General features: G+C 41.3%; 1 protein-coding gene across 2 annotated transcripts; it reads left to right on the top strand.

The window, feature by feature from the left end:
• Positions 1-237: 237 nt before the first annotated feature.
• On the top strand, positions 238-15,974 carry sgta (small glutamine rich tetratricopeptide repeat co-chaperone alpha). 2 transcript variants are annotated; one of them, XM_080883659.1, is made up of 12 exons: positions 238-375; positions 2,207-2,390; positions 8,692-8,795; positions 9,209-9,299; positions 10,995-11,094; positions 11,447-11,551; positions 12,733-12,868; positions 12,951-13,013; positions 14,094-14,131; positions 14,210-14,353; positions 14,441-14,564; positions 15,532-15,974. In XM_080883659.1, exons 2-11 carry the CDS (start codon positions 2,291-2,293, stop codon positions 14,550-14,552), a joined length of 993 nt encoding a protein of 330 aa, XP_080739785.1. In that variant the 5' UTR covers positions 238-375; positions 2,207-2,290; the 3' UTR covers positions 14,553-14,564; positions 15,532-15,974. The 2 variants fall into 2 exon arrangements, with proteins under 2 accessions (XP_080739785.1, XP_080739786.1); XM_080883660.1 differs by having other exon boundaries at positions 272-295.
• The last annotated feature ends 1,894 nt before the right edge of the window (positions 15,975-17,868 follow it).

The raw sequence follows: 17,868 nt of genomic DNA, 5'->3' as shown, positions 1-17,868 counted from the left end.
AGATGCGTAAGAACGACGGAAATTTAAGCTTCCTTCAGAATGGCCCAGGACAAAGAGTACATACAAGTTGTGTTTTGTGTTAAAACCCTCAGTGTATTGTTTTTTTTTTATTATTATTTTTCTATTATTTCACAGTTGTGTGTTCTGCCAGACTTGTTCAATTTAATATAAATAATTAATTAAAAAAATAATAATAATGCAGTGGCAGTGAGTAAGGTCGCTAAAAATATTACGACCCCTCAACTGCATCCTCGCATGATGACATCATTCTGCGACAAGCTTATGAACGAACTGAGTGAGTGTTCCTCAAAGAAGCTAAGCAACGTAAATTCTCTTTTTTAGGACTGATTCGCATCTGAAACTCGGAGACGACAGGTAGGAGAAACGCTTAGCTGTATTGTCAGCCTCGCTTTGGCAGCGTGGAAGGTTTATTTATAAAGCAGCGCCTATGTACTCAAAGGAAAATGATCAGCTAGCCACCCGTTAGCATCGTGCCGCTATGGTTTGACGAACACGTCACGCTCCTTTCAAATCTCTTGCAGTACATCGTGGTCTTTCTTCTAGAATCTAGAGCGACCCTCAGGTGTAATAGAGGAAAACTTAAAGACATATCTTTAACTCTCGAAATCATCTGTCAAATCCGGCCTGTGTTGCATACAGAAAGTAACACGGGTTGACTAAATACAAGCATTTTAGCATCAGCTTCGTCTTTTTGTTGACACATTCTTTCCATTTCGAGTCATGCTCAGTCTGAAGATAAACCAGCTGCTTGTTAACTTCAAAGGAGATAAATTCGTGTCCGACGAGTCAGTTGTAGTCTTAAGTTTTCAGGGTTTCACCAATACAGCATAACCACCTAATTCAGTACCGATTATAGTAATAGCGTTAGACTGCGAGCTTTGTCATAGCAGTTCCAGGAAACCCATTTTAAAACGTAACGTATACCCTCAAGAGCCAAATAAACCGTAGATGTGTGCTGATTTGTAGTTGTCCTAACTGGTATGCTAGCACGCCAAGCTAGAAATTAGCCAGAGATCTTGAGTCACTGTGTCTGCGGTGACTCCTCATAAACTTCACTGATTTGAGCAGTTTAAAACACGACAGACAGATCTCCTTTATCAGCCCGCATCAGCTGTTGTGTTTGTGTAATGGTTTTATGTTCAGAGGTGTTTAACGTTAGCTCTGCTCACACAGTGCTGGAGTTGCTAGAACATTCTCCATGCTAATACCAAAGGGGGTGGCTAAACATATGGTGTGGTGGAAAGAAGGTACTTCCATGTCCCTGACGAGCATTAATCACTGTTGATACAAGGTGTTAATGTATCATTAATAGCATTATCTGGCAGAATACCCAGACAACTAAACTCTACGCCCCCCTCAAAACAGCAATATAGCAGAGGCTGAAACAAAGAAGTTTGTGCAATGACAATAAAGGCATTCCTTCATGCTGCAGAGATCAAATTCAAAATAAGCAGGTGTGATCAAAGTACATCAAAGTTAGTACTCAATCCTGGTTGATACCAAAGAAAGTAATAAATATAACAAAATGTATGCATGCATATAAATACATGCTGCATGTCTACATATAGAGAGTGATGTGATTTAAAAAAAATCAAACACGTCTGCAATATCTGACAGCTAATGAGGTTAATTACTGACCTAATGAGGTGTAAAAAAGGGCATTACTGATGCTGAGTATTTCAGAATTAAAGATGGGGTCTGCAGTTTGTGAGATAGAAAGAGTTAGAGAGCTAGCAGAAATGTCATGAGGGCAAAAGGCTGGAAACCTTTTCCTGTGACCCTTAGGCCTGCAGGCAGCACAGTTTTGAAAACAGACTGGTTTTTATAGTGTAAATACGCCGGCACGGCAACATTTCTGGTTTGGTCCGTACCGTGTAAGGTGTTTAACATAAATTCCTATAGTCAACTAAAGTTAGCCACACTCGTAAGCTTGAAAACTCTGGCTTTAGGCTCAGAACACATTACTGATATGCTATGTGCTTACCCTCTGATCTCCTCTTAGTGTTGTTAAAAGAAGAGGTTATGTAGTACATATTGAAACTTTGCTGAAATATGTTGCTCACATCAAATTCAAAGTTAGCACATATTCTTTTTAATGAACAAATGCACTGCACTATTTTCATATAATGCTTAAGCGGTATTTAAATGATTTGGATTTCATTGCATGCATTATGTACATTTACAGGGTTCCGGTTCTTATTGGAAACAAGGTTTTAGTTGCAGGGTGTCTCTCCCTCAGTGAGCACAGAGACGCAGCACCTCTGCCGCCATGACAGACAACAAACGCCTCGCTTTCTCCATCATCCAGTTCCTCCATGACCAGCTCCAGTCAGGGACTCTGTCTTCAGATGCTCAGGAGAGTCTCGAAGGTGAGTCCTCAGACATGAAGAAGAAGAACATGAAGCTGCTCAGTTCATTTCTCTCCTGACTCAGAATGCACACTTAAACTTTCTCATGGGGAATAAGTATGATGTTCAGAGTTTGTGTGGTTTGCTGCCGTGTGTCGTAGTGTCTTATAACCACGGACCAGGGATATCATAATGAATGGAATTATTATTATTATTATTATATTTGTTTTTATTACAAAAGCTCAAACTTCCTGTGACTCCATTTGACTGTGATCTTGGTCAAAATCCTCACTGACTGTTATGCCAGCAGATCTTCTGACTGAGTCAGCTACAGCACTAAAAAAAAGTTCACTTCAATATTTCTTTCCACAACATATATACAGCAGCACACATAGCCTGGCTTCATATGTCTGAGTCTGGGTTGGAGGAGCAGCAGAGGAAACAGAAGTACAAATACTTCAAAATTAAGCAGAGTAACTCATTTTTAGGTATCTGTACTTTACTTGAGTATTGTTTTTTATGACAACTTTTTACTTTGACTGTCTACATTTTTACACATAATCTTATATTTTTTACCGCTTAAATTTACCAAATGGGTTTGTTACTTTGGGTTTAAGACGTTAGTCTGTGCCTTCAAACATCAGACGGATTTGAGCCAAGTAGCCCAGTTGGGACCAGTAGCACATAAAAGACAGTCCTATTGGTGTATCCATCACCAGGTTGTATCATGTACAAAGAAATGAAAGAGGCTTTGTTTATAGAGCTAAGTGGAGCAGAACAATCCAGTGGTGTTCTTGGTGCAGATATCCCTAAGAGGAGCGAGCATACAGGGAATAACGTGTTAAGTAGCAGCTATTTTCAAATGCAGCGTTTCTGTAATTGCTCAACAATCATCAGTAAACACACAAACTGTTCTTGTGCAGTTTGTCATGGAGTGTGTTTGCTAGCTAAAGGTCCAGCTGCTGTATTTCTCAGGGAGAGAAAAGAATGAGAGATAACTTGAGTCAGAGATAGAGAAAGATGTAGGAGAAACAGGACAGTAGAGGAGGAAGAGGGGTTATCTTTGAAGGTAAGGACTGCCCGCTGACAAACTGATACTAATTGACAAGCTGGATATAAAAGCTACAGTGGGGCAAAAAAGTATTTAGTCAGCCACCGATTGTGCAAGTTCCCCCACCTAAAATGATGACAGAGGTCAGTAATTTGCACCAGAGGTACACTTCAACTGTGAGAGACAGAATGTGAAAAAAAAAATCCATGAATTCACATGGTAGGATTTGTAAAGAATTTATTCGTAAATCAGGGTGGAAAATAAGTATTTGGTCACCTCAAACAAGGAAAATCTCTGGCTCTCACAGACCTGTAACGTCTTCTGTAAGAAGCTTTTCTGTCCCCCACTCGTTACCTGTATGAATGGCACCTGTTTGAACTCATCATCTGTATAAAAGACACCTGTCCACAGCCTCAAACAGTCAGACTCCAAACTCCGCCATGGCCAAGACCAAAGAGCTTTCGAAGGACACCAGGAAAAGTATTGTAGACCTGCACCAGACTGGGAAGAGTGAATCTACAATAGGCAAGCAGCTTGGTGTGAAAAAATCAACTGTGGGAGCAATCATCAGAAAATGGAAGACATACAAGACCACTGATAATCTCCCTCGATCTGGGGCTCCACGCAAGATCTCATCCCGTGGGGTCAAAATGATCATGAGAACGGTGAGCAAAGATCCCAGAACCACACGGGGGGACCTGGTGAATGACCTGCAGAGAGCTGGGACCAAAGTAACAAAGGTCACCATCAGTAACACACTACAACGGCAGGGAATCAAATCCCGCAGTGCCAGACGTGTTCCGCTGCTGAAGCCAGTGCATGTCCAGGCCCGTCTGAAGTTTGCCAGAGAGCACATGGATGATACAGCAGAGGATTGGGAGAATGTCATGTGGTCAGATGAAACCAAAGTAGAACTTTTTGGTATAAACTCAACTCGTCGTGTTTGGAGGAAGAAGAATACTGAGTTGCATCCCAAGAACACCATACCTACTGTGAAGCATGGGGGTGGAAACATCATGCTATGGGGCTGTTTTTCTGCCAAGGGGACAGGACGACTGATCCGTGTTAAGGACAGAATGAATGGGGCCATGTATCGTGAGATTTTGAGCCAAAACCTCCTTCCATCAGTGAGAACTTTGAAGATGAAACGAGGCTGGGTCTTCCAACATGAAAATGATCCAAAACACACCGCCCGGGCAACAAAGGAGTGGCTCCGTAAGAAGCATTTGAAAGTCCTGGAGTGGCCTAGCCAGTCTCCAGACCTCAACCCCATAGAAAATCTGTGGCGGGAGTTGAAAGTCCGCGTTGCTCGGCGACAGCCCCAAAACATCACTGCTCTCGAGAAGATCTGCATGGAGGAATGGGCCAAAATACCAGCTACTGTGTGTGCAAACCTGGTAAAGACCTATAGTAAACGTTTGACCTCTGTTATTGCCAACAAAGGTTATGTTACAAAGTATTGAGTTGTATTTTTGTTATTGACCAAATACTTATTTTCCACCCTGATTTACCAATAAATTCTTTACAAATCCTACCATGTGGATTCATGGATTTTTTTTTCACATTCTGTCTCTCACAGTTGAAGTGTACCTCTGGTGCAAATTACTGACCTCTGTCATCATTTTAGGGGGGGGAACTTGCACAATCGGTGGCTGACTAAATACTTTTTTGCCCCACTGTACATGTAATGTCTTGATTTTTTAATCAAATACTATATATTTATGTGAAGCTTATGTGTAACATTCCTGCAAAATAGACATAATAATGATGCATTGCATTTATATAGTGCTTTACGAGACCCTCAAAGCACTTGATGCACGTGATGCACGAATGCATCGTGTCTATGAATGCATGTTGCATAAAATCCTGCCGTTTAATGCAGGATAAACAAGTTAGCTTGCTGTGCTGTAAAGCACTGTGTTGGGCTAGTGCACAACAGTTATTTTGTTTATGATCAGTATTAAGTCACAGAAAGGATGGCTTACAGGTTTACCCATCTGCCAAATTTCACTTTATCTCCTGACTATACTGTTATTGTGTCATTACAAGGATCAGCACAGGTTTACTTAGCTTTGGGCAAAAACAGCAAGTAGAAAAGAGCTACTGTTTACTCTGAAGTACATTTCAGAGCCTGTACTTTTTCACTTTTACTTGAGTGAAATTTAATCAGTACTTCACTTTTGTTTCACTTTTTTAACACAAGTCTCTGTACTTCTGCCCAGCAAAGAGTGCACATTAGATCAGTCTTTGAATAGAAATCTTGACCTAAAAACTATTCATTACTATAGCAGCCAGAGCCTTTAGATACTGGCGCTTCTTCATCATCCTCTTCCCCCCCTCTTTTCACTCCCAGCGTCCTTATATTGCATGTCACTAACTTTTGTAAACTCTCTAATTTTTTTGTTCTTTGTGTTCTGTTTTTATTTCACACTATACGGTGTCTTAAGACATCTGTTGTGTGTGCTGTAGAAATAAAACTGAATTGTAATAAATCAACAAGGAGCAAAGAGACCACTGAACCTGACACCCTTCACCTGCTGAATGCTGTTGCTCTGTGTTGTCCACAAAGATTATTAATAGAATCTGTGACATAGGGCAGGTTGGCAGTTTGCATTGCCATCACTAATTCAAAACTTGTGCCTGGTAGCCTGATAGAGACCAAATAGCTCACATAGCACTAGAGCTGGGCGATAGAACGATAACGATATGTATCGCGATATAACTTTTACTCGATAGAGAAATTAAACTATCGCTTTAGACCTCGCCGCTCTTGTCCTCTTTTAAAAAAAAAAAAAAAAAAAAAAAAAAAAAAGGTCAGCCAATCCAAATTCAGTAGCGCAGAGCCGAACCAATCACAGCCGCAGCGTCACGTCGCGTGACTTCTTAGGTACAGCACAAGTGCCAAGCCGCATATGTGTATTTGTTTGGGAAGCAGCCAGCCACCGTACCGCCCGGGTAATGGAGGAAATGAGTGTGCCGACTAGAGAAATCAACCGAGCATGACCGAAGAGAAAACAGATGATGGTTCCAACGCCGGAGAGATTGTCGAACGGAAGAGCCATAGAAGTTCCGTAGTGTGAAGGTATTTCGGCTATTTCAAGTCTGACAAAAAACAGAGTAGCGTGCACTGTAAATTGTGCCGAAAGCAAGTCTGGAAATACAATAAACTGGTGCATGCGTCACACTGTGCGCCACGTTATTGTTTCGGTGAAATGAATTTCTACAATACTGTTAATTCTACTCTCTGCAGTGTTTAAATGCTTACATATACACACAGTTACTGTCCCTCCACACATACGACTCGGTTCTGCTTCTATGCCGCAGCTTTGTTTACTTTTTCCCACCGAGGCTTCTAGACTTCTGATTGGCCAACATTTCTGTACGGTTAGGAATCTAGCGCCACCTGCTGCTTTGGCATGTTCATAGCAGCGTTTTCCTTCATTTCTGCCTTTATGTGTGGACGGGATTATTTTTTAAAACGAAAACGGAAAATCTCCGTTTTCAAAAATACCCGTGTACGTGTGGACGTAGCCTCAGTCTCTGACTGGAAGCGCTAATTCATCATTCGGCTTTTGTCAGACTAAAGTAACTGTTACAACTGTTTGAAAAGCTAAGCTATACAACAAGGAGAGATTGAGAATTTCCTTTTAGTTCTCAGTTTATTTGATATTGACAAAAGTTAGTCAGTTTTGTCTGTTCTTCTGTAAAACAAACTAAGATTTATTTTTAGAATTAATATTTTGTTTCTAAGTGGAATTGACAATTTAGTCTGTTTCGTTTGTTCTATTTTGAAACTTAAACGCTTTAGCGGCTGCCTTTTGTGTAGTTTGCAATATTTGCCTTTATTTATCTGAAAAAGTCTCATGTTCCTTAAGTACATCTACCCTGTTGAACTTATTATGGGAAATAAATATTTAAATAAAAACAAGCTGCTGATTATTTCACATTTTACTTGTGAGCAACGGCACATTTAAATCTTACAAATATAGTTATTTGGCTTATATCGTGATAGATATCGTTATCGCCTGAAATGAAAAAAACATATCGTGATATGAAAAAATCTTATATTGCTCAGCTCTACATAGCACATGTAACACGTGCTGTAACACTACATGGATGCCGTTGAATACTTTCTCGAGAAAAACAAAACAAATGGTGTCTAGATGAGTAAACCATCACTTCAAAGTGTCCTTGAGAGGATAAAGAGTTGGTCCAATACGCCTCAATCAGTATGAAAACCTGATTGTTTCTCCTGAATTTGAGGTTCACCTAATGGCTCCTCCGTTACTCTGGCATAGACATTCTCTTATGATGCTCTGTTGTGGACACAAGACAGCTGCAAATATCTGTTGACAAAATTTATATCACTCTGACCTAAGCAAACCATAGTGGACTTCTAGACACAAAGTATAATAAAGGCTTCAGAGAGGGAAAGGCATTTATGCCACGGAATGTTTTACCACCATATCTGGCTATTCCAGAGTCGCTGTCCTCAAGTGTGCCTCTGAAACAGTTGGATCATTTTATCGACGTGTCAACCAGGAAACCCTCACAACACCCGAAGAGCTCAAGACAAACAACATCTGCATAAAGTCCAGTCACAAAATAGTTTTTTAACTAACTCTGTGACCTCAGTTAATCCACGTTTCCCCTCAGAGGATGGAAAAGGACCTCAGGCTCTGCCAGATGCTCTAAGAGAATACCTCACTGTGGGCCAGATGTACTAAATTGGGCAAGATGCCATGTGAGCACAATTTCCAAATAGCACTCATAGGTGTGTTTTATTTTTACAGGTGATTTACAAAAGTTGTGCTTTCTTTTTAAACACTGTCAGTCAGTTCATTATCAATTGCAAAAAATAAGACATGCAATTTTTAGTAAATCAGTTTGTGTGCTTGACTTAAATACTCTCCTCTCTGAACTTCCAGAAATAGATGTGCAACAGGGTCAGTCACAACAAACCTCAGTTCCCATTCCCATTGTCCCATTGTGCTCTCGCAGTAAATATCAACAATACTTTTACACCAGAACCAAGTTTGCAGTAGTAAACCTGGCCATACGTGCTCCCAGACTGTTTGTTATCCTCCCCCAACACCTGATCCAACTCCCCAACAGGTGAGAAGACCTCAGGACACACAGGGATGTTTCTGATTCCACATCTTGGAGTAGTTGAAAGATCACGACAGATTGAATCGTTCTTCCTTTTGTGTGGCTCTTTTATTTTATCTTTTAGAACCAGCTTGTTGTTGACATGATCTTATTGTTTTTCAGTTGCTGTTCAGTGTTTGGAGACGGCGTTTGAGGTTTCCACCGATGACCAGAGTCTCGCGGTCCCCATGACGTTACCGGAGATCTTTACCTCCGCTACAGCAAAGGTAAACGCAGAAGACCCTTGCAACTTTCCAAACGGTTTGTTTTGTATTGCAGAGATGACAAGTCTGAACATTTTGGCCTTTGCATCAATGTCCTGCAGCAAGTCTGAGTTAATTTCACTGTTCTTCCAAAGCCAGAGCTGAAACGAAATGCATAATAAATATCAGTATTATTTGCTGTGGCTTACAAAAGGCAAAGTAAGCTATTACATACTGGTGAAGATCCAAATGCCATTCTTTAAACGTTTAAATGGAGCACTGGCCTTAGTGCAGGTTGCACCAGATGTTAATTTTACATGAGCATTTTTTTTTAAGTGTTTCTCTGTGATCTTGCACACCTGAAGAGTCCGTCTGTCTGTTTTTAATAGTTGTTTTACAGGAAGTCTCATTTAACCCAGTGTTTGTTTGTTTGACAGTATTCAGCTCAGTCGCAGGTCAACAACAACTCCACCCCAAACTCCCCAACAGAGGAACAGAAAGCAGAGGCTGAAAGACTCAAAAGTGACGGTGAGTCCAGGCTGGTGTGAACACGTTATCTAGAGCAGCTAGTTTGTCTTTGTGTTCATTTGTAGGGTTAAGCTGGTACAAGGAAGAGATGATGCAAATGAACCTGCAGCTCCTTGAATCAGGTTTTTGGAAAGCTGTAGGAAGTAACCCTTGGTTTTCCTGACACTCTATAACAGAGACTCACAGAGGCAGAGCAGATACATTAACTGGAAATACAGCAGTCAGAAGTAAAGTTACGTGATAATTTACTCAAGCACAAATGCAGTACTGTTGATGTAAGCAGGCAACAACAGTGGCCTCAAGGCAGGTTAATGATGAAAGCTAAAGTGCTGACTTCTGTCTAATCATCTATCCTCAGTATAGAAATAAGAGGACATGTATTTATTGTTATCTGGTCTTTACGTCAGACATCAGCCGTGTCAGGCCCAAACTCTGCTGCAGGTTATAAAGTCAAACGAACACTGCAGCATCACTGAGAGTTAAAAACTGTCTAAATTCTTTCATCTTTAATATAATGATCAGCGTTGCTGCTTTACCAGGTGTAACAATGAAGTTTAACATCCAGGCATCCATGAAAACAGGATTTAACAGAGTTAGAAGTTAGCAGGAAGTTAGCTCGCTAGCTTCCACCTAAGCATGATATAGCATGTTCTGACTGAGAGATTTATGAATAAATTCAAACGTACAGCTCTGCTATCACTTCCAACATAAATGAAGACAGAAAACTAAACAGCAGTGACGTTTGTAGGGTTACTGAAGTTGGGTTAGCTGCTATATAATGATGTGCTACGTGATCACTAGCCACACAACTATGTTAGCATAAACACAGTGAAGCTGGAGGATGAACGCTAACTTTTTTCCACTCGATAAAAGTTAACCTGAGGGTTCCTGATAGTTAGGGACAAATGCAGTCGCATGGCAGGATGCTGTAAACGGACCAAACTTCAGCAGGAGAACAACTGAGATAATCCATCCACAATACGAGGTTAGTCATTCATATACTGCTGCTGGGCTGCAGTTACATCGTAAGGGTTTAAACACTGAGCTGTAAAATGAACAGTGATGATTAAAACCGAGAGAGGCCGACAGTGATCACTGACTGTTTTTATGGGCTTGTTGAGATTAGAACAAGGTACAAAGTATTAAAACATGTTAAAAACACAACAGCCTTAATAAACACAGAGCAGTTTGGACCTGGAAGCAGGATTCATCACGTCATCACTTAGAGGATTAAAATGAAGTTGGGAGATTCCAGCAGCCAAAACAATAAATGCAGTTAAAATAAAAAAATTAAGCTTATAGTAGAGTAGCTCAGTAAAATAAAGGGTAATGTGACAAAAACTTTACTTAATAAGGTAAAAAAAAAAATCATAAAAAGTGTCTGTAAAAAATAAAGTCAAATAAATAGCTTAAAAAAAGTGAAATAGAGAAAGTTAAAGATAACATTTAAAAGTAAATATAAAAGTCTATGTTTCACATGATACTATAGCATTAGTATCTCTACACAGCAAAATACTATGAAAAATCAGTGATGCCAAATGAATGGAATAAATATTGTGTAATAATAATTAATGCTAATGATAGCAAGGACAGCAAGTGAGAGATGACATTAGAGTGACTTTGCTGTATAAAGTTTATTGCACAGTGCTCAGGTGAGTGAGGTGTTTTTGTTCTTTTCTGTTTTCTCGACTGGAGGCAACGACCAGATGAAGGTGGACAACTTTGCAGCTGCTGTTGAGTTTTACTCGAAGGCAATCGCCATCAACCCTCAGAACGCTGTCTACTACTGCAACAGGTCGGTCAGCATTTCCTCAGCATCACTAAATATTTGTTGTTCATTTTATTTTAAAAACAGTAAAATTGTATTTGATGATGAACCAGAAACAAAAGAACAAACACTTTTCATGTGTTTTCACTTGTTTTGTCACTTTAGATATTTTTACATACCTTGTTACATAAAACCTTTAAGTTTGGTCCTTTAAGAAAACAAATTCTTCACATCTTGTCACATGACAATATTGTTAGAAACGATTTTTTCTGTGCTGTTTATGTTTGTTTTATGCAAATTCTCTGTTGCAGTTGTTTTGCTGTGTTCAGATTGTTGACGTTCACGTGAAGCAGTTAGTTTTTGTGTGTTTTTTGTGCAGAGCTGCAGCTTACAGTAAGCTGGGGAACTACGCAGGAGCCGTGCAGGACTGTGAACGAGCCATCAGCATCGACCCCAACTATAGCAAAGCTTATGGGCGGATGGGGTATGACAGCATCTTCTCTTTGTCTTTCATTGTTGCCGTGAAGCGATTTCACATTGACATCAAAAACATCTCACATGTAGAAAAAATGTCCTGTGTTTATCAGAGAGGAAACTGCAGGAAGGCATTTCTTTATTCTTAGGCAGCAGAGAGGAGCTTTCCTTTTACACCAAGGATGCGTCTCACAGCGCCACCTGCTGGTGTGGACCCGAGCTAATAGCAAATCTTGGTGTTTTTTTTTCCTATCAGCCTACTCTTTGACATGTTTGTGTAAAGTTTGGTCAGAGGGTTCCTTTGTAAGTGCGCATGTGCCATTAGCCTGCTGCCTGCTGTAACCTATAATTTCCTTCGGGATTAATAAACTATTTCTGATTCTGATCTGCACCCTGGACACTGTTGCATCACGGCTGTAGTTTTCTCCATTACATATACACGTTTATTTTTAACAGACGAATTAGCAACAAAGGCTCATCAGAGGATTGTTGTCTCTATGTCCTTTAAAATCAGACAGACTGGGGATAAAAGAACGTAAATGAAACCAGGTTCTTCGAACAAATGGATTCCACAAAGAGATCCAACTTAAAAATTTTCCTATAACTTTTATTTTCTTAATAAGTGACTTTGGAGCATCAGAAAAGAAAGCTTTCACAGTGTTTGGCTCCTTCAGATCTCAGGATTTATCTGTTGAATAGTAAAATAAAATATAAAAATTGTGTTTTCTTAAGATGATGAGTATTTATACTCTGCCTTTGTAAAAGTATTTTAGGAACAAGTAAAGTTTGCAGTTTTCATAAATGAAGCTCTGTGCTGAAGCTGAATATCTTTGGATTTTGTGAAGCTGGTCAAATAAACAAATCTTGTTTTACGATATTTATGAAGTGTTTTCACTGCCTTTGGAAGAAAACTGTCAGTTATTAAACACAAGTGGCAGATTTACTGAAAATGAAGGTCAGTGCTGACTGCAGCCGTAAAACCAAAGTCAGCCAGCACAAAGTTATTTCCACAAAGTTTTTACATTATTTATTTATTTATTTATTTATTTATTTTTAACCAGTTATACAGGAGTTTGCAGTTGTTTAAGTAGACAAACATGCAGCATTAGAGCATGAAGAATGAAAAGCTGGAAGCTCCTTGCGTTCTGTTTTCAGCTGTCTCTGGCCCTGACTTGTCGTCTTGTGTTTCAGTTTGGCTCTGGCCAGCCTCAACAAACACACAGAAGCAGTCAGTTACTATAAGAAGGCTTTGGAGCTCGACCCAGATAACGACACCTACAAAACCAATCTGAAGATCGCAGAGGAGAAGATGGACACGTCCAGTCCGGTGAGAAGAGGCAGGATGAGGGATCAAATTTCCGACTTCCCGACAGCACTGTGTTTACGTGAACCTGTCTCTGTTCTCTCAGACTGCAGGGCTGGGCGGAGTCGATCTAGCTGGTTTGCTGAGTAACCCCGGCTTCATGAACATGGTGAGATCTGAGTGTTTGGCCTGTAACATTTCTAAGCGGTCACGGAGTTTTGGCAGCCATCAGAACCAGTTGCACTCGTCAGAGCTCACAGCTAATTTTCTTGTTTCGGTTTCCTTTAAATCACCTTTTCTGTTGCATCGAACCATCGTACAAATGATGAGACCACATTCTAAGAGTTTGCCTCTAATATACAAAAGCACAAAGTCATGTGACTTCAGAAATTATTTTGATAATAAACAAGCAAGTGAAGGTTAGCCAGCAACATGCTGCATTGGGTACCACATTATCAGTGTGGCTTACTTTAGCAGAAAGAAAGCCAGTTTTGGGCAGTGAAGCCAAGCTCAGTTCATGGAAGCCACACAAACTCCAACCTGAGCTCTTTGTTTGTCTTTCTGCTGACACAAAATCGAATCCCGTTTCATGCAATATAGTTCTTTGAGTCAATGAGGTCTCCTGATTTTGGCAAAATACGTTATCGGCTAACTTTCCTAATTGACAGTAAACATGTCGGTGCGGTGTAGGTGGCTAACCTTATCTTGCTTGCTCCTGTAAATGCTAGAAAAAATCTGGTTTTGATAGCATTCACATGCTATTGCTATTTGGTTATTTTCAATAGTAAATCACAAATCTGTATGATGGCCAAATTTGCATCCTCGTCAGAACCTAACGACCTTTCAGATGCAGAAACTGTAACATGCCTATTAGTCCATACAGCACATATAATGCTGGTGTGTGTCTTGTCAGTTTTGGTAGGTAAAACTCACTTGGATACTAATTTCTAAAAGATACATGCACACAGCAACATAATGAGTTCTGTTGACTCAACAGCCACGCATAGCATTGGTATAGTAATGTTTTTTATTTTCTCTTAATTACAAGACACTCCTTTAAAGAAGTGTAGAATTTCAGAAATGACCAGAAAAAACCACAGACACATTTGAACAGTGATTAAATTGCAGCTTACATAGACAGTGAGAACTCTGAGAATTTATCAGCATTGCTCATTATTTTTAATTTAGGTATTTACAGTTTCTGTTTCTACTCGGTAAATTTTTCCATCCTACTCTTGTCTCTTTGCAGGCCTCGTCTCTGATGAACAACCCTCAGGTTCAGCAGCTGTAAGTCTGTCTCACTTCATCTGAAATCCATTCTTCCTCTGTGGCTTTTCAGAGTTAACTTCCTGTCCTATCTTCCAGGATGTCCGGGATGATGTCTGGAGCGTATGGTGGACTGGGAGGTGGGGGCGCTGGAGGGGGAGGAGGTGCAGCCCCGCCTCCTGGGGCTGCACCAGCAGCTCCTAGTGCTGCAGCACCTGGAGATTTATCAAGACTGATCCAGGCGTACGTACCAGAGCACAGGGACTGTATTTTAAAGCTGGTGGTGTCAATGAATAACAGGTGATTTTGCCTTTCTGTTTGCTTCTGCAGAGGGCAGCAATTCGCTCAGCAGATGCAGCAGCAGAACCCTGAACTCATCGAACAGCTGAGGAGTCAAATGCGCAATCAGACACCCAGCTCTGGGAATGAGGAGCAGCCGTGACCCTCGCATAGAGTAAATACACACTAATTCAGTTTAACACACCACAGGTCTTACTGCTGTTCTTCATCCACAGTGTATGAGATGAGCTTCATCCGGATGGTGTCACAACCAGTCATGCATGATTGCATAGTTCATGCAACGTAGAAAAGCTCAGACAGTGAAGTTATTTAATTACAGTCTGTGTGATGTAAGATTTATTTTCCTTTCTTTGCGTTTTTGGCAACTATCATAAAAATGGAACCACAGCAACAAAGACATCAAAGTTTAATGTAATGTTAATGTATCCACTATTGTTCCTGGTAATAACTGCTATTCGCTGAACTCCTGCGCATATTTACAATCTTAAAGTTTGTTCTTAGCACAAACTTAGAGCAGTAGCTTAAACTTAGCTTGTGTCTGTACACATGAAACTGAACCATAATCATTGTCATTATTTCCTGTAAATGGTTTTTTATCATGTCAGTGATCACTGATCACAATACAGAGCAAATTTGCTGGAGAGCTGACGGCCTCCTGTGAGGCCTCAGCGTTGGTCACAATGTTTAGGCAAATCTAGCAGTGCCTTCACCTCGAACTCAGAGCGAAGTTTTGAATATCTGCCTGTAACAGCAAACATACTGAGGAGGAGGAGGACACTGAAAGCTGGAATTTAAAAAGTCATATGCACTATAGCACACTGATCTATGAGATAAAAGGGATTCTACATATTTTTCACCTTCAGCTGTAAAAACATTCAGTTAAAATATACATCTCTGCCCCGATAGCCTGTGTTTAGGTGAGTCCTCATAGATACAGAAAAACTAATAATTGAAAATACAGCGTGACCATATTGATCGTGTAAGACTTTTACACTCAAGTACAAAAAATGTGTTCTTCAAGACATGAAGATGTTCATAATTTCATGCTGTAATGTGGAGCTGTGACTTTTTTGATTCTCCTTTTGGCAGGGTTTATATTTTTGTTTCCTTATTTATTTCAGGTGGGACGGGTTTATGGAGGAGGAGGAGCACGCACTGTCTGACCTGTTTTTCTTTCTGATCTGGATCATAATAACTCGGAGGACTCGAAAGAAGTTCTGTTTTCCATCGCTGATTAATTCCTGCATGAGAGAGAGAGCGCAAGCGAGTCCTCCCTTGTCTTTCAGGAGACACGTCACCGAAAACTCCACCCACTTCCTGCAACTGTGTGGTTTTTAGATCAAATGCAGAATAATCAGAGAAGTTCTGATAGGATATTGGACACCAGATGTTAAGCAACTGTAGAAACCTGGAAAGTCTTATCCTCTAGAAACTACACAGTGTACCTGTAAATGCATTTTTGTTGTTTTTGATGGGTGTGTCAGAGTATGAGTGTGTATGTGTGTGAGGATGAGTGTCAGGGTTAATTTAGTGTAAATGAACTAATGACTCCTCGGTCTGAGGAGGCACCAGGGAGGCTGTTTGAACACAGTTTAAATAAAAAGACCATCTCAACATTTTACTCTTTTCCTCCAAAGTGTGGTTATCTATTTACAACCAGCAAAACTAATGCAGCTCCTCTTCTTCAGTGAAGTCTCTTCTTATAGCTGCTCCGAGTTGTAGTGTTGATTTAATTTAATTTAAAATAAGAAGAGATTCTGGCAAACCGTCAGACGTCTCAGGAGGGGAAAGCGGTGCTCTACCTGCACTGTGTATAGTGCTGGCGGAGCGCTGCTGACGTCGACTGAGAAAATTGTCAGGCGGTGGAAGGAATACTTCGAGGACCTCCTTAATCCCACTGACACGTCTTCCGAGGAGGAAGCAGAGTCTGGGGATGAGGGGAATGACCCGCCAATTTCCGGGGGCGAGGTCACTGAGGCAGTTAAACAACTCCTTGGTGGCAGAGCCCCTGGTGTTGATGAGGTCCGCCCCGAGTTCCTGAAGGCTCTGGACGGTGTAGGGCTGTCCTGGTTGACACGCCTCTGCAATGTTGCGTGGAGATCAGGGGCAGTACCTGTGGACTGGCAGACCGGGGTGGTGGTCCCCATCTTTAAGAAAGGGGACCGGAGGGTGTGTTCCAACTACAGGGGGATCACACTCCTCAGCCTCCCTGGGAAAGTCTATGCCAGGGTGCTGGAAAGGAGAGTTCGTCCGCTAGTCAAACCTCGGATACAGGGGGAACAATGTGGTTTTTGTCCTGGTCGCGGAACACTGGACCAGCTCTTTATCCTCTCCAGGATACTTGAGGGTGCATGGGAGTTTGCCCAACCAGTCTACATGTGTTTTGTGGACTTGGAGAAGGCATTCGACCGTGTCCCTCGGGGTGTCCTGTGGGAGGTGTTGCGGGAATATGGGGTGTCTGGCCCATTGCTACGGGCCATTCGATCCCTATACAACCGTTGCAAGAGCTTGGTTCGCATTGCCGGCAATAAGTCGGACTCGTTCCCGGTGGGTGATGGGCTCCGCCAGGGCTGCCCTTTGTCTCCGGTTCTGTTCATAATTTTTATGGACAGGATTTCTAGGCGCAGCCAAGTGGCGGAGGGCTTTCGCTTTGGTGGCCTCAGAATCTCATCTCTGATTTTTGCAGATGATGTGGTTCTGTTGGCTTCATCGGGTGAGGGCCTCCAGCTCGCACTGGAACGGTTCGCAGCCGAGTGTGAAGCAGCGGGAATGAGGATCAGCACCTCCAAATCTGAGGCCATGGTTCTCAGCCGGAAAAGGGTGGAGTGCCCACTCCGGGTCGGGGATGAGTTTAGGGCTGCCACGATTAGTCGACTAGTCACGATTACGTCGACTATCAAAATCGTCGACGACTGATTTAATAGTCGACGCGTCGTTTGAAGCTTTGTAAGATCCCAAAAGACGCAGGAATAATAGCAGGATTTAAGAGTGTAATAACGGACTGAAACAGAAGATGGCAGCACTGCATGTACAAGGATGCCAGCTGCCGTTAAACCCCGAAGAAGAAGCAGCAGCTGTGTCCCAGAATTCATAGCGCAGCCCAGCTTAGTTTCCAACAATGGCGGCAGCTAGTTAGTTTTAATATTACTCTTATTATTCTTTCTGGGTCACAAAATAAACGTTTAACATATTTTCAGGCGAGAATGTAGCTGTGCAAACCTCAAATATCTGCTCAGTTTATCAAGACACCACATATTTTCAAAAGCGCTCCGACGTTTTCGGAGACGTCTGTTACCCACTAGCTCGATAGCTAGCCGGGGGCTAGGCTAACTAGAGCCGTGAGAACACCGGACTCCCAGCAAATCGTTTTCAAACCCACCGCAGTCTTTCGCTACTCAGGTTAAACATGATATATAAGTCACTTAGATAACTTAAAAATGTTATTGTTTGGCTTTTTT

Source organism: Rhamphochromis sp. 'chilingali' (assembly GCF_963969265.1).
Source record: "Rhamphochromis sp. 'chilingali' genome assembly, chromosome: 5".
Taxonomy (NCBI): Eukaryota; Metazoa; Chordata; class Actinopteri; order Cichliformes; family Cichlidae; genus Rhamphochromis; species Rhamphochromis sp. 'chilingali'.
The sequence above is the reverse complement of the archived record's forward strand: the minus strand, read 5'-3'. Positions and strand labels throughout refer to the sequence as shown.